Below are 17,405 nucleotides of genomic sequence, written 5' to 3' on the forward strand. Positions count from 1 at the left end.
ATTTATATAAAAAGTAAGTAAGAGTTGAAGATGACCAACCTGCTCCTCTGCTATTCTTGAAGTATTCTGAAGTTTTACTATTGTTTTATTAAAAGCCTTCTGCATTTCTTCCATTTGTTTTCGGTACCTGTGGAGCAAGAAAGGATTTATTAAATAGCTTTAATATCTTATTCATTAACTTATTACTGGAAACACACTTCTGATTTCAGTATGTGAGATAAATATACTTTTTTGAAAATGACTCTTACTGAGGCCTGGAACACTTACAAAGGTAAAATAAAGAGATCCCTTAGGTATCTCCTACCTTAACATCAATTCTCCATATCTCACTACTCTGTAAGATCAGTCACATATGTGATCAATCAATTTATGACAAAGGAGCCAAGAATATAAAATGGGGAAAGAACAATCTCTTCAATAAATGGTGTTGGGAAAACCGGACAGCCACAGGCAAAGGAATGACAGTGGACAACTATCTAACACCATACACAAAAAGTAACTCAAAATGGATTAAACACTTGAATGTAAAGAGAAACAGGTGGTAAGCATCTTGACACTGACCTTGGTGATGATTTTTTGGATTTGACAACAAAAGCAAAAATAAACAAGTACATATCAAACGAAAAAGTTTCTGCATAGCAAAGGAGACCATTAGAAATAAAAACGCAACTTGCCAAATGGGAGAAAAACTTTGCAAATCCCATATCTGATTGAGTTAATATCCAAAATACATAAAGAACGTGTAACACCCAGTAATAAAAAATTAAAGAATCCAGTGGCAGAGGACCTAAACAGACCTCTTCCACAAAGTTATATGGATGGCCAACAGGTACATGAAAAGGTGCTCAACATCACTAATCATCATGGAAATGCAAATCAAAACCATAATGAGATCACCTCCCATCTGTCAGAACAGCTATTGCCAAAAAAGAGAAGACGTAGCACATGTCGGCAAGGATGTAGAGGAAAGGGAACCCTTGTTGGTAGAAATGCAAATTGACGCAGTCACTCCGGAAAACATAAACAGGTTCCTCAAAAATTAAAACTAATTTATGATCCAGTAACTTGACTTCTGAGTATTTATCTGAAGAAAATGAAAAAACACTAAGTTGAAGAGATATATGTATCCCCATGTTTACTGAAGCATTATGTACAACAGCCAAGCATGGAAGCAGCCTAAGTGCTCATCAAAGGATAAATGGATAAAGTAAATGCGGTATCTGTATACGATGGAGTATTATACAACCACAAAAAAGGAAATCTTGCCATTTGCCAACAACAAAATGGATGGATGGACCTTGAGAGCATTATGCTAACTGAAATAAGTCAGAAAGAGACAAATATCATACAATCTCATTTACACGTGGAAATACAAATAATAATGAGAATAATACCCTCAAACTCATAAATACAGAGAACAAATTGGTGGTTATCAGAGGTAGGGGATGGGAGAAATGGGCAAACGGGGTCAAAGGTACAGATTTCCAGTTATAAAATGTGTAAGTAAAGGGGATGTAATGTACAGCATGGTAACTACAGTTAATAATACTCAGTATTTGAGTTGCTAGGAGAGTACATCTTGAAAGTTCTTGTCACAAGGAAAACATCTTGTAACTCTGTAGTAATGAATGTTAACTAGACTTACTGTGGTAATCATTTCACAATATATACAAATATTAAACCATTATGTTGCATACCTGAAATTAATGTCAATTATATCTCAGTTAAACATAAAAAAAAATTAGTGATTTCTGTGATTCCTTTGTGGGGGCAGTTAGGGTAGACAGAAACAGGTAGGAGGTACTTTTTTTTTTTTAAGATTTTATTTATTTGAGAGAAATCACAGCACATGTGTGGGGCAGGGGAAGGGAAGAGGGAGAGGGAGAGAGAAGCAGACTTCCCACTGAGCAGGGAGCCTGATGCGGGGCTAGATCCCAGGACCTAAGATCATGACTTAAGCTGAAGGCAGACACCTAACAAGCTGAGCTGGCCAGGTGCCCCAGGTAGGAGGTATTTAAGTGGGCACGCACGTACATGCACGCACAATTTGCCACTAAATTGTCTGTATGGGTTAGGAGGAAACCCATTATAATATAATGGTGACCTTAGTGCCATCTCATTAGTAGCATTTTCATTTAAAAGAAGAAGGGGAAGGTGGTGTTTCAGACATTCTAGACACTTTAGTGCCTAGGTGGTTGCAAAATGTTAGAGGAGAAGCCCTGAGGACACTGGACACTTAAGGGATAAAAAAGACTAAAGAGGTATAAAAAAAATGGAGAACTGTGCCTGGGGTCCCTAATCATTGCACAAGCCTGCGGGCACTTATAAGCACAAGAGCATGAATTCTCACAACTAGAACTAGGATTCTCGGACTTCTCTAAGACTGCGGATGTTGCCTAATCATCCAATTCAGTCCACTCTAGTCTTCACGGATTTAAACTCTTGATATTTTGTCTAGTTCCACTAAGAGCTTCAATAGCTAATGTTTTTATAGATATTACATACACAGTATAGGTAAATGTTATATAATTTTCACATGAGTACTATGGGAACCAAACAGTAGAAGGGGCGAAAGTTACAATAGAAGAAAGGAGAAACTGACTGAAGATAATTAAAACGTGTTGTCACCCTAATATATAAAGGTATTACATCACTCAGTACTTCTAAAAAAGAAAATCAGTTCTTTAAGTCATTGATCGACATTCAAGTAACACTCTCCGCAGCTGAACGGTACTGACTACTACTATATCGTAAGATAATTAATCCTCGACTCCTCTTTTCAGAAATCATCCTTTGCTACTCATCTTGCCAAGCAGACTGTGCTAACTGATAATAAGGCTTACCTTTGGCTAAGCTCCTCCAGATAGCGGCCACTGAGAGACATGTTAACTTCTAAGGCTTTTATACGATTATTAAGTCTCATAAATACTGACTCCTTTTGGTTTGACCCATGTACAAGATTTCCATTAGTGTATCCTAGATCTGTCGAATTTTGCAATTCAGCATAGAAGTCTGTAGCTGTCCTCTGTAGCCCTCTTAAAAGGGCATCTTCCGGAGACTGTTCTTCTTCTTTTACTTCAGGTAATGAAGAAGAATCCGGAACAGGAGTCAAGACTTGCTTTGGTGTGTCAGCTGTGTGCATTCTGGCTTCCCCATCTTCGCCGTCTGGTATAGTAGCTGTCTTTACAGGTGGCACTATTGTTTCAGATAGCTTTGTGACAATGTGCATGGAGCTTGTATCTTCTTTTGCAATATTATCCATTACTTCATTAAGTTTATCTGTTTCATAGATGACAGATGGCTTCTCCATAGAACTAAAACTCTCAGACTTTTTTTCTGTCTCATTATCACCCTCAACAGAAGTCTCCTGAGGGATCACCTGAGATGGTGTAGGTCCTGCCTCATATTTAAAAGGCTCAGATACTTCTGTTTTAGATAATGAATGGATTTCTGGAGTAACATCTAAGAGAAGAGACTGAGAAAGAGTTTGAGGATGGCTTGGTTCAAGTTCTATTGCATCTGCACTGTGATTAATCAAATCACCTTGATGCATACTACTTAGGTCACCTAGAACGATAGTTTCAGCCTCTTTTTCCTTTCTCTTGCTGTCCAAATCTCCACTCGGGGGTTGCAATACTGAAACATCCACTGATTCTGCAGGAAGTGGTAACGGCAGCTGAGGCAACACAAGATGATCTTTTTCTTTACTCACAGTGGTTCTGCTACGTTGCCGATAAAGAGCAACTCTAACTGAACACCATTCATATATGTATTCTGAAAAACTAGAAATACAGCAAATTGTGGTCAGTTCACTGCAAAATATTTGTGTCTCTGACTCAAACCAGGGTGATGATTCATCCTCCTGTTCACCACTACCCAGAAGGGTCACCGTAGATGGACTTGCCTCCTCTTCTTCCTCTTGAACCAGTTGTACGATTGGACTCTCTTTTGGAGTATCTGGTGATGTTAGCTCTGTATCCTGTATGTGTCCTTCAGTGGTCACATACCTAGAAATACATAATCATAATTATATATCACTTTAATTAGAAGTCTAAAGTTAAAATTAGGCTAAAAAATCAATGTATCATACATCCAAAAAAAGGAAGGCTAGAAATACAGAAGAAACTAAAATTTTTTTTTGGATGAAATATTCCCCTTCAAGTCATTTTGTTTATAACAAATAAGTACTCTTCAGAAATGGTAACAGAAAGGCCATTCATTAAGTGATAAGCCAGAAAACCCAAATCACCGTATTTACTAAACCAAATTTGCTTTTTAAAATGCCTATTTCAGAATTGCTTATACGTGGATTCTAGGAACTAGAATCTGGGATTCTTAATATATGAATGCATTTTGTATTTGAATATCATACTTTCAAAAGGTAGCTAGAAAATTCTTCTGTGGATGACTGGAGGAATTCCAGCATAGCATTACACATACACACACAATTATCTGCATCTCTCCCTCCCCAAAGTAATCTTAAGATCATCTGGGCTAATTTTCTATTATTTAAAGCCAAATACTTAAGAACTCTAATGAAAGTGCTGACTAGTAATAAATACTGCCCCATCTGTAACTTAATCCCATCTCTAGGATCTAGAGTCCATATAGAAGGTAGGAAAGTATGGGGGATGGAGCTGGTAGAAATAGTGCTGTAAACTATAATGTCTGTAGTTTATTCCAAGATAAAAATAAATTTCCAGGTGCAGCCCTTATAGCACAAAAGGTACAAACTGAAAAAATAAAGTCATTTGAATACCAAAAAAAGAAACATCTTCATATATAATTTTCCTACTCTGACAAATTACTAAGAATTCCAGGAAATGTCTTTGAATAAAAACTAATATCAGAGTAACAAAGGTAGCAATAAAATAGTATCTAAAAGCTAGATCACCTTGCTGATAACAACTGCACAAAACTAAAACATAATTAGACTATGCTTCTCTAAATAGATGATATACATGGTCTCTAATGACATCTCTTACATCTTTATTGCTTACTATCTACAACAGAAATAATGACAGTAAAAAGGAGCAGTGTCTGAAGAAATGGAGGGAGAAAAACTAAAATGAATTAATTTGGTACAAATTAAGTTACATACCATCTATATATATCCTAATCAGAGCTATATTTTAAAAAACTCAAAGGTGGGAAAAGAAGTAAGTCTTTTCATAGTAACTTTAACAGTGACACCCTATCACGGATTCTTTCATTTTCATTTATCTTCTTCAAAGGACTGCCATACAGTCATCAAAAAGATTTAAAACAAATATAAAGAAACATTAAATTAAAAAGTAAGCAATTACATTTAAAAAAATCTATTAAAATCAAACTAATAGAGAAAAGTAAAAACTCCTACATTAGCCTGATGTGGTATCTTTCAACAAATATTCATATGTACATATAGAGGGGAGTGTGTATATATGTGTGTGTGTCTGTGTGCATGCATACACATATACGAAGTGAAATCAGTTTCCTTTAGTTCTGAAAAATAAGATATATATGTGCTGCTAACTGAAGAAGCCTAGTGCTAAAACTGGGACTAGCAGACACGCTCCACATAATTAGAAACAATACCAAGAATGTCCCTAACCTAAATAGATTTCTAGGAATCAATGACATAGACTGTTGTATTTTCTCTCTAGTCACCCAATAAATATGTTTAATCACTTTCCGAATAAACACAGAATACAAATTTGTCACTGTGCCCTTCAAACCACAAAAAATCTCATTTTTTAAATAGAATGGTATTTAGGAATTATAATTCAAACCATACCCACTGCACGTTTCATTATACATCTCCTGTTCAAATATCCCATCCTGTTAAGCAGAGTTCTAAGAGGAAAAGCTTTCAAAATTTTACAGGGCACATCTAATGAAACACACATAAACTTATAATAAACATACCCAATTATCCAGTCTATGAGCTTATCTGTTATAGATAAGAAGTTCACAGAGCAAAAACCTTAATCCTCTCTAGTAGAAAAGACTAAAAAAAATGGGGATATTTTATGTTAACTACATGACAGACATTCTTGTCCAAAGTGCCCCACTGCAATCCGGGAGAAGACCTCTATCTAGTTCAATTTAAGAAAGTAAACACTCTTAAGAGTTTGCTGTGAGACAAACAAATAATTTAAGAATCACTGCTCTAGGAATTTCAGGCACCCTTTATAGCTTTCAAGGCACACCACAGGTACTTAATCAATGCTTTTAAATTTGAATTTAATAAATGCAAGCTTTTAAAATTTGTCCTCAAACCTATACCTACAGAATTAAGCCAATTATTTGCAATAAGAAAAGGATTCAGTGTTGTGAATAATAGAAATTATATATAATATCAAAACAACAAACATTTGGTCTGGAGTGAAGTGCATTCCTGGTACCCAAAAAGCAACTTAGAGATATTTTAAGCGGCTGTGGAATGCCTGTCCCATGACTCAGAGCTTTCTACAGATAATCATTTCACACATAAATCCAAGTACCCTTCTGTGTACTAGTACGCTTAGCTCTCCATTTTAAAAGAACTCTAATATCGCAATAGAACTTACGCAGGTGATGGAACAGGAGTTGAAACAGGAGCTAAGTCAGGCATTTTAGATGCAGCTGTGGCAGTGGCATTCTCAGATATACTTTTATTTCCTATTTTAAGAAAGATACCCACGTTGAGTTTAATTTTAAAAAACTATACCATGAAGATATTTCACTATAACAAATAAAGAACTTTAGTTTCTGGGGGAGGAAAATAAGTCAAACAGGTTTGCTACTGCAGACTTTATTTTCTTCCATCAAAGTTCTTTTAGAAAGAAATGATCATACAAAATCAGAACTACAAATAATGCATATTCTTTCTCAACTTCTCAGACAATTTAAGCAAGTCAAATGACTATAAATTTTGTGTAATCTTATATGATTAACATGCCTTCTAGACACCTAAAGGAGTTACTAAAGAGGATGAGAAGAAATGTATGGGTCATTTTAAGTTTACACTTAGAACTAAGTATTTTCTAAGAACAAAAAAGGCAAGATGGCTTATCCTTGCTATCAATACTCTTATCTGGCATTCTGTAGAGGAAAAGAAAAAATCACTTTTTAAATTGAGTAGTTATTTGATAAAAGCATGCATGAAGTACTACAAGAAAGCTTCAGGAAAGAGGTAAGGGATAAAATTATTACTTCTACAGCAGGAAGAGTCAAAAAAGAAATTCATGAATTTTATATAGTCAGGATTGTATTATAAGAGAGAACTTGTGAAATTCAAATAAACAAGGATTGTTTGACAGAAGATTGGTAAGTCTCTTTGATTCACTTGTAGATTTCTAAATGAAAAATTAAGTTCCTTGGCTTATTAATTAATTTTCCTAACTAGAATGACCCTTGGAGTATCAGATATTTAAAAGTCCCATAAAATGATTAGGTACCTTCTGTCAGGTCTTCAGTTTTTGCTCCCAGAATATTAGCGGCAATATTCACCATATTTAGAATGGCATCTAAAACAAAATTCAATCAGAAAAAATACCAATACACCTAAAAATTCTTATACAGCTTAATATCAGATAGTCCAGAAACCATTTATAATGGTCTTTTTGCATTTTTTGGGACTAATTACCTTTTTGTTCATCTTACTACGTAAGTCCAATATAGGACACAAATTTTAGCCAAAAAGTATAAAACATAAAACTGAATTTTTACATTCAGAAGGAATTTAAAACTTAATTATACTTTTTTGGTTAACCTCCCCAAACCTTTTGCTAAGACACTATCTTCAGCATATTACATAATAATTCAAATAAAGTTCAACATAAAGCCTCTATTGGAGCAGGGAAAAAAAATGTGACAACCAAAATTAGTATTTTACAGAAAAGCTTGTTTCTCTTTAACAAGTTCCTACAGTTTAAAACAAAAACAAGCTTGAAGTAGTTTTTCCTAAACAGGTGACTTTTATAGATATAAATAAAATGGGAAGATTACTACCCAAAGGAGAGCAGGAAAATTTTATTTTCAACTATGAACATATTTTATTTATTGATAATATGGTTAAATCCCAACTTGATACACAAAGAATCAAATTTCTTTGATAATTTTTAATGATGCTAATGGATAACACAGGACACAAAATCTTTTGTGATTTGGGTGGGTATGGGCATGGGCAGGTTAAGTCAAAGCCCTAAAACTCTCAATGCTGTAGGGAAAGCTATCGGCATACCTGCGAATTCTGCCTCTCTTTCTAAAGCGCATACTTGGATGATGAGTAAAGTAGTAAAAACTTTAACTTCTGAATAAATAGCCAAAGACACATGAGTGTCACAAAATGCCCAACTCCATAAAAAGCTGGTGCTGAGAATAGGTTGCTTCCGTCTATGAGATAATTTTAAGGGAAATTAATTTCCATCCTCAGTCTAAACTCTACCATTCTGCTAGAAGTTAATTAATTTCCATCCTCAGTCTAAACTCTACCATTCTGCTAGAAGTTAATTCATCTATTTTATCAGATTTTTCTCCTATTAAAATATTAACCTCTGGCAAAAGCTACATACTAAGTCTCATCAGTTATATCCGTCTTGTTTTCCTTTCCTAAGAGACCCACAGGGTTTTCATCACACTTCCAGTGAAAATCATAGATGTGAAAAGTAGGAAAGGATCTAAGGGAGGAAAAGCGAACACCCTATCCGGAAAACGGAGATGAAGCCAAGCACTGTCACCTGGAGCTGATCCACATGTTTTATGGCAGGAGAAAATAGTAAGAAATTTTAGACCATTCAAAGTGATAACTGGGAGTCATAAATTTCTATCTTTACAAAGCACAGGAATGATATTTTGTTCCAATCACTGGTATAACACACAAAAACTTCACACTTGCTTCATAGTAAATGGGTAGGATTTTAGGTAACCTTGCCCTTCCTTTGGCCAAACTAGTAAACAAAGCAGCGGTGATTCTAAAGCATGAGATTAAAAAAAAGAACGGAAGCACCGTATTTCCACACAAACCAAGATAAAGGAGCAATGGAGACTCTTTTATTTCCACAAAAGTTCACCTTAATGTCAACCAATGCCGCAATAGTATCTGATCTTCTACTTAGCCTGACAGCTAACGTTCTGTCAAATGGACTGCTTCAGAGAATCCAAATTCTGGAATCCAATCTACACTCTAAAGTCCTTTGTGCTTCAAAGAGCACTCTTAATCACATAACAAATTTTTGGCATTTAAATTCTGGGGCATTTACTGTTAAAGAATTCAAGAACAGAATATATCTGTGGATCTGTGTAAAGAAAGCAGCTTTAGAGTATTATTTTTTAACCTAAACATAAAGAAGATTTATACCATCCTTCATTAAAAATACTACTTATCATAATTTCAGGGGGCTACTTGGTAACAAAAGCAAAATTTGGCAAATTTCTACATTCTCAGTCCATCTAAAAAACAATTTTGCTTCTGTTCAGAGCACTGCCAAAGGTAGTCTTATTCTGTCTTTTGAGAGAGAGCAGCTTTGTGAATATTCTCTTCTGACCATTCCCAATTCGCATACAAACACACGACAGCTTGTCATAATGTGGCCACTAAAAAAACCTTCTGAATAGGCTAAGGTAATAATGTGGTATATAGTACCAAACTCAACATTTGTCCTTAATTTCTTACAGAGTAGTCAACTCCTTTATCTTTGAGCAGGGCACTAGTCATCCAATCTCATTCTTTCGGGAATGAAATTCTCCCCAGGGACCATCAACATATACTACTCAGTCTCCAGCACACTAAGGCTCCTTTCGATATGGAAAACAAACTACCTATGCTACAACATAAAAAGACAAGCCAACAAAGTAACTATTTCCTCCCATGTGTATTTAGATACCTCTGCTGCATGCCCACCCTCACCCTCCCTTCTCCTGCTAGGTCTTTAAAATATATACATTCATAAAAAATACTTTCATGTAAAAGAACACAAAAACTGTACTTTGTCTTAAACATATACACAGAAACCTGGCCTTTAAGCAATTCTACAAAATGCAGACCGTATTTAGGAGTAAAGGTAGACTTGCAAGAGTATCAAAGTAGAGAAAGGTCTGGAAAATCCACATGACAAAGTACAAGGAAAGCAGAATGATACTAAGAATTTTTTGTTCATGTAAAATATACAAATGTTCTGGTTCAAGAATGTAAATACAAGGGACACCTGGGTGGCTCAGTTGGTTAAGCAGCTGCCTTCGGCTCAGGTCATGATCCCAGGGTCCTGGGATCGAGTCCCACATCGGGCTCCTTGCTTGGCGGGGAGCCTGCTTCTCCCTCTGCCTCTGCCTGCCATTCTGTCTGCCTGTGCTCGCTCTCTCTCTCTCTCTGACAAATAAATAAATCTTTAAAAAAAAAAAAAAAGAATGTAAATAAAAGAATCAAGCAGAAGAGCTGCCATAACTGGCACATATACAAAGTCAAGAATGCTGCTTTCTCTGACGGAGAGGTTTCTCCCTTTTTGGTAGCTAAGAAAATTATATAATGTCAAGAATGTCCAAATATTAAGTATGTATGCTCTTTGACAACCAAGTTCCAATAGAATCAATGTACTCTGGTGATATATATTTCCTGTCACTACTAACTGCTTAATACCAAAAGGAAAAAGGAGTTTATGTTAATATTAAAGCCACGGCGGGGGGGGGGGGGGGGGGAAGGATGGGGGAGGCACCAGGGTGGCCCAGTCAATTCAGTGTCTGACTCTCGATATTGGCTCAGGGTTGTGAGATCGAGCCCCTAATGTGTTAGGCTCTGTGCTGGGCATGGAATCTGCTTAAGATTCTCCTCTCCCTCTACCCCAGGTTATAAAAAAAAAAAAAAAAAAAAAGAAAGAAAAGAAAGAAAAGAAATTAAACCCACAGAATTCTGTTTCGGAGCCACTGTCTAAATTTAAAAGGTACATCAGATTCAAAATTGGCCAATTTCAAGCTGATTCATGAAGTGTGATGACAATCAAATTCAGATATTTCAGTGCCAGAGAGTAGCTCTTTCACCTGATTCAACTGTTATTTACTGCTTAAATGTTATACCACCTTGCAGGTGGTACCAAAGTCAGGCTCAGAAATAGTCCCAGACTCTCCATAAGGACAAGTATAGAACACAGCTCTGTTAGGTTGTGTCCATAACCTTCATGACACCAAAGTCTTATCACTGCCAGCTACTACTGGCTCTTTTTTCTGAAACTTAAAGAGATGGAGATCTTTTTAAACCCTATTTTCTATGGTGTTGGCTTAGCTGACATCTTCCCACCCTCTCTCCCTCTCACTAAACAAATTCTTTCAACAATGGAACACTGAAAGGTAAATAGAGAGAACCATAAGAAGAAAAATAAATGATATGTTACCAAGAAACGTATCTCTGAGGAAAAAGATCCCAAAGTAGGATATAAAGAAGATTCTTTATCTAATTAATACAAATAATACCTTGGTCAATGAAGTGATTACCAACAGGGAAATGCTCTCTATGTAAACTGAGTTTTGTCTAGGAGTTCATCCCATACGAATACAGAAAAAGAAACCAAGGATGTCAACAGGATTTTCCTCTGCCCAAAACTATATAGTAAGGCATTCTCTTCCCTAACAGTCTGGGGCTATTTTCTGACTCCATAAAATTAACGATGCTTATATGAAGAACCTACTTTTAATGCTGTCATCAACTAGATAGCTAAGAATGCTACTTAAAAGTGATCACTAATCTACAGAAAGTCAGCTGACTAGCAACAGAGTGAAACAAAGTATACTGAGCTAATATGCAACAAAGTTAAATATTACATAAAGGGTTCCTCTTCTACAGGTATTTTTAGCATTCTTCTTCCTATGCCTTAAAAAGCCCAGTGAAGACTAGTTTTCTATGGAGAGGACAAGGGGAAGAAGGGAACAGAAAAATGAAAAGATGGAAATAACCAGAGGCAACACCTAGTTCCATATACCATAGCTATACAAAATATCTACCAAAATATATATACTAAAACCTAAAAAGATATAAAGAGACAATATACACAAGAAACTGGGATTGAAGCAACTCAACTTACTACAAGAAGGAAGGAAAAGGCACAAGAAATTAGTCATCGATCTCACGAAGATTTACTTTTATTATAGTCAACCATTAATCTCCAAATAAAAACAAAACTCCTTCCAGTATTTTATGTTCTTTACAAATAACCAAAAATAACAACCATTAAAATGTACCTACCTGAATTATAAAAATAAAAATAAAAGTGTCAGTTGGTAATGGTCTTTCCAAGAGTCTCCTTAGCCAGCTTACCACTAGGTTCAGATAATAGGCTGGCACGACAAAAACTGAACTAGTATCTTAGTCATTATTTCTTTAGTTTACAAAGAGTATATTATTATTATTTTATTATTATGATGATGATTGTTACTGCTTGAGAATCATTATTATTATGGAAAAGAAGAGCCTTTATGTTTGTAATTAATTAGGAAACTAACCACAGTCATAGGTCAATGATTCCTTGTTTGCTAGGATTTCACTGATGCCTACTACCTCTGAACTACCATTCGAATTCCTTTCCCATCTAGCATGACTATCCAGATACTTCTACTCATATAGTCTGGACCTCTTTATTAATTCTTTCCCCAAGTAAATTCATAGTCCATTCTCCTAAGGAATTTGCTTTAAAATATAAGCACTTAAGGTAAGAAAACAAACTTGTGCTTGCATTTTTTCCTTTCTTTTCATCCACCCTTCTTATTTCATCCCTATAGAAATACATTTCAGAGCCATTATCTTTGATTTCAACTCAAGTTCAATACTTGAGGGGAAAGGGGCTTCCTAAACTATATACCACAACAAAATATCCACGTATGTCAGGGGAAAAAAAAGTTGGGAAATATTTTGATAGCGTCTAAGAAAATCCCCAAATACTCACTTGTAGCAGAACCAAGAAGATTTTTTGAGGATTTATCCTCCCCAGTATTATAATCCAGTGGATAATCTGTTTAAAGAGAAAATGAAAGTAATTACCCTGGGAACTATCTCCAATAATATCTTTAAAAGCTCAAATTATGTCCTGTCTAAGTCAGCTGGCACTTAAAGCATATTTTATAATAAATATTCACTATACATCTAAAATATGTTCACAAAAAGAATATGAGATTCAGAAGCCATTTATCAAACTGATAAGCCAAGGAAAATTATTCCACTGCTTACCAAAATTTTAATCACATTTGTGAGACTCTATTAACTTTTCCATGTACTTTACCAACCCCTGGTCAATGTCTTCATTTCAGTCACAGGAAAATTAAAGAAGGTAAAAATTCCATTTTTCGGGCTATGATTTAAGATCGCCTAAAATCAGGACCTGCTTGATAAAGTATAAATGGAGGGGGTCATAAAATCCTCTCCTATCCCTTCAGGCTATGAGACTTTAAAAAGCAAAAAATATACGTAATGGTCACGTGTCTTAAAGTCACTTACCGTAGTCCTCATCATATAACTCCTGACGCTCTGACTGATACTGGGAATCCGCAATCTCTTCATATTCTTCAACCATGCTAGTGCCAAACACCCTGTTAACAACAACTCCATCAGAGACTTTCAAAACAAAACCGAGTTAAGAGTCATCTCTTCATAATAAATGACAAAATACATTAACTTTGGTCATTCTTTGAGGGCCATTAGCTTTTGGACTCCAAAATAATGACTGTTTCTCAACCTGTACTCATCCATCCACTGTTTCCATTAAAATTTTATCTATTCAAGGCATTTAAAAATGTGATGGCCAGTTCTGCCAGTCCAGGAATTTTCCGTATATTATCATCATAGCAAAATACCAAGCAAGCTAGACCAGACACACATGATGGTTTTTTCTTAGAGTAAATTTTTACATTTTTCTAAAATGCATTCCAGAACAAGAAAGGTTTACAAGCTTCTATTTCTATAGTATTAACGTCACATAATAGGAAACTACTTCTTCACTTTAAATATGTTGGGATTTTTGTGTATCACTTAAAAAAAAAAAAAACACTTGATAAATGTCTGTTGTTCTGTATTACCTTATAAGGCTTAATGGACAAAAGTGCTCTGATCCAAAATGTGATACCAACTCTACCTAAAGAATAAAAAGCACAATGTATGTGAGATTATCTAACAACATACAGAGTTTCTTTCATTATAACATTTCTAAAAATAAAATCCTCACTTCCCCAAAAATCAGTAACTATAAAGTTTTGCTTTTTTGTCATGCAGTAACATGCCATGCCCTGTTATTCAATATTGCAAAAGAGAAGGTTGCTAACCTTTATGTATTTGATGAACATCTGAAGCAAGAGGAAGGAAAAGAAAAAGAAATCAGTTCCAAATCTGAATAACATGCTATAAGCAACATTTAATATTTGTAAATTATATTGTATAATTATAGAAAGCAATGTACTGTGATGGATAACATTGTAGTACTCTTATTTCTTTGCAGAAATCAAATCAATGATTTAAATTTTTACCACCAAATCTAGAAAGTATAATCCACCTGTAATGAAATTAACTTTAAGGTTAAGTTGAATAATCTAAAATTCACTGCTGCTGTTTTATTTATCTGTCAGAAACAAAAACATCCTAAAAGTAATAAAGAATATCTAGAAACAACCTGTGTCTTTTATTAATTCAAATAGTACAGATGCTTCATGTATATATCTATATATATAGGTACATATGTGGATATACACATGTACATACATACTGATAAAAAGATTAGCATAACAATATAATGTTTACTCTTATACCATATTGTACATAAATTTTTTAGGGAAAGCATGAATTTTTTGGATGTTATGTTATTTCAAGTATAACTTACAGAATTAAAAGATACGTATCAATCCACTTTTAAAATATAGGCTATTAAAAAGTAGACCCCACATCTGGGTTTAGTTTTGGGATAAGGAAACCCAGGTAAACGCATATATTTATTGACATTAGGGAAACCCAGGTAAACGTATATATTTATTGACATTAGGATTAGAATCAAATTTTTTTTTAGAATTGTTTTTTAGAAAAACATTTTAGAAAAAATGTTTTTTTAGAACTAATGCTACCAAAAAAGAACTTTTTAGAAAAGTCATCATCAAGATGCTTTATGGTGTCTCACCATAAAAAGAACCAAGTAGGAAATGGCACTTTTTATACCACCAATAAATTATGTTCTGCCATTATTAGTAAAGTAGATGGTATAAACAATGATTCTTGGAAATATTTCATTACCATGTGGGTTGCCTTAATTGTAAAATTAAATACAATTGTATCACCTGCCAAATAATTTAAAAAAATTTTCCTTATCACAGTGTAGAAACTGCTATATAAAAAGGTCATTAAACAATTGTTTAAAAGAAACGGAAAATATACCTTTATTTTCTGAATACTGTTGAACCATTAACAGAGAATATCAACTGTATTCTTAAAAACAGAATTTAGCATTTCTATATTGAGACTAGGAATACTACAAGTTTACCCATTCATAGAAGCCAATTTAATACATGCTTAAAAAAGACACAGACAGTAAAATCCCAGAGGATGATCAGGTAGCTTAAGTTCTCATATTTAAAGAAGAAAAGACAGAAATTAGAGCTGCTATCATTCCAAAAGGTCGTATTATAAACAGTGGTATTTGAAGGTGTGCTATTATTTTAAAGAAAAAAAGAGGGGAGCAGAGGAATAGGAAGTCCTGGATTTTGTCTAAAATCCAATTCAAGAGTGATAATTCTACTTTGGTAGATAATTCCAGCTCGCATTGGTGGAGAAAGCAGCAGGAATACTGAATATAAGTGTTTAAAAGTTTATTTGAAATTGGTATTTGGACAATATCTCACTTGAATATACAATAGACAAGGCAAAAGATATAAAACAAATAACTGGATATTAAAATTAAAATGATCTAAGAATCAGATTCTAGTAAAAAAAAAATCAGACCTGCTTCAAAGACTTCAGTATTTGGGTTTTGAAATACAGAGAGATGAAGATGACATTTTACATAAAGATTCAAAAAATTTTAAGACATTATCTGAAATTCATCAGAGCTGCAAATATCAAAAAAATAGCATAAGTGTCGGGTTAAACAAAAGGGAATGTATTCATATTTTTTTTGTAAAATAATAAATGCAGGTCAGAATTATTTTATCAAAAAGAATATTGCATTAAATTTCCTAAGTTTTAGGATTTCTAAAAAGGTAGGGTAAGGTATAAAAAGGTATGAATAGGTATGTTTTCATTATAAAACACAGTCTGGTAGGTATAAACATTACCTTCACATATTTTGCATACATCTGTTCATCTAAAGGGAAACTCTGGACATTCCTCTCATCTCTACCATGAAAAGTACCCAGCTTAATCCACTTATTTGTGGGATATCTAGGAAATATAAATATAAACATTCTTTTTAAAAAATCATAGACCACATATTGAGAAGTTCCAACACATCTTCAAAATATATCTTGTTTATTTTTTTCCTCTCCAAGTGCACACATTCACTTAACATAGTTTAAATAGGAGTAAAATATTGAAGAGATGCACTTTGTTTTCCAACTAAACTGTGACAGGTTTTTCTTCACAGGTAAAGAATATCTTTCAAAACTCACACCATTATCAAAGAGAAAACAAGAAAAGAATAAGACAAAAAGTAGGACCAAAAGAGCTTCTTAGGTTTCCAAGTAAACTGGAGGTTTTAGAACAGAGAGTAGCCAAGAAATTGTTTTGGAGGGAGGTACTACTTTTCACGTACTAACAAGTGTGTGATGATAAAAAATATAAAGAAAAGTGCCAGTGGAAAGGGAAACAGAAAAAATCCTTTACCATTACACTAGATTTTACAGATCATACATAGCTATTCCCCCTCTTTAAAGGAAAATTGAACATAAAAGCCTTCTAGTATCATTTTTATTTACTACAGGGTTTTAAAAATCCCTCAAAGTAATGGAGTACTCTTAAAACTAAAAAATACTTCACTTGTCAAAACTGGGTATGTCCATTTGACATATAAGAAAATTACAGTGTAGAGAAAAAGAAGTGATCCGAGCAAGGTTATTAGGTGAAAAATGGATGGAATTCAAGAGGTCTTGAGAATTAATTTCGATAACTGTATATATGCAGTGCAGAGTGTGAGGCAGGAGAAGAGAATGGAAAACCATTAATGATCGACAACAGAGGAATAGCTAAATAAATAACAGCATACTACATGCCATTTCAGAGACACTCAAAGTATTTATCGAATGAGTAAATACTGCCAGTGCAGGAAAAATATAAACTATTCATTAAAAATGGCATATTTAATGTACAGAATAACTGAACCAGTTTGTTGTGCACCTGAAACTAAGATAACATCATACATTAACTATACTCAAAAAATTTTAAATGGTGTGTTTAAAAGAGAAAAGGATATTATCAGGATATAAGCTGATTT

General features: G+C 34.3%; 1 protein-coding gene across 5 annotated transcripts in view; it reads right to left on the reverse strand.

Annotated features, from left to right (window-relative positions):
* The window catches only part of SUCO (SUN domain containing ossification factor), a 94,339-nt gene that overhangs the window by 23,240 nt on the left and 53,694 nt on the right, over nt 1-17,405 (reverse strand). For 4 of the 5 annotated variants that reach the window (XR_004383298.1, XM_032862974.1, XM_032862973.1 and 1 more), the window contains 9 exons: nt 16,252-16,357; nt 14,260-14,280; nt 14,017-14,072; nt 13,439-13,530; nt 12,891-12,956; nt 7,422-7,490; nt 6,552-6,642; nt 2,844-4,007; nt 40-127 (listed from right to left, as the gene is read on the reverse strand). Coding sequence is in view for 4 of the 5 variants with exons in the window: in XM_032862974.1 (XP_032718865.1) it covers nt 40-127; nt 2,844-4,007; nt 6,552-6,642; nt 7,422-7,490; nt 12,891-12,956; nt 13,439-13,530; nt 14,017-14,072; nt 14,260-14,280; nt 16,252-16,357 (1,753 nt within the window). In the remaining variant the exon portion in view is untranslated. The remainder of the gene's footprint in view (nt 1-39; nt 128-2,843; nt 4,008-6,551; nt 6,643-7,421; nt 7,491-12,890; nt 12,957-13,438; nt 13,531-14,016; nt 14,073-14,259; nt 14,281-16,251; nt 16,358-17,405) is intronic. The other variant, XM_032862975.1, reaches the window with a different exon arrangement.

This window comes from Lontra canadensis, unplaced genomic scaffold (genome assembly GCF_010015895.1).
Source record: "Lontra canadensis isolate GAN:19392208 unplaced genomic scaffold, GSC_riverotter_1.0 scaffold24, whole genome shotgun sequence".
Lineage (NCBI taxonomy): Eukaryota > Metazoa > Chordata > Mammalia > Carnivora > Mustelidae > Lontra > Lontra canadensis.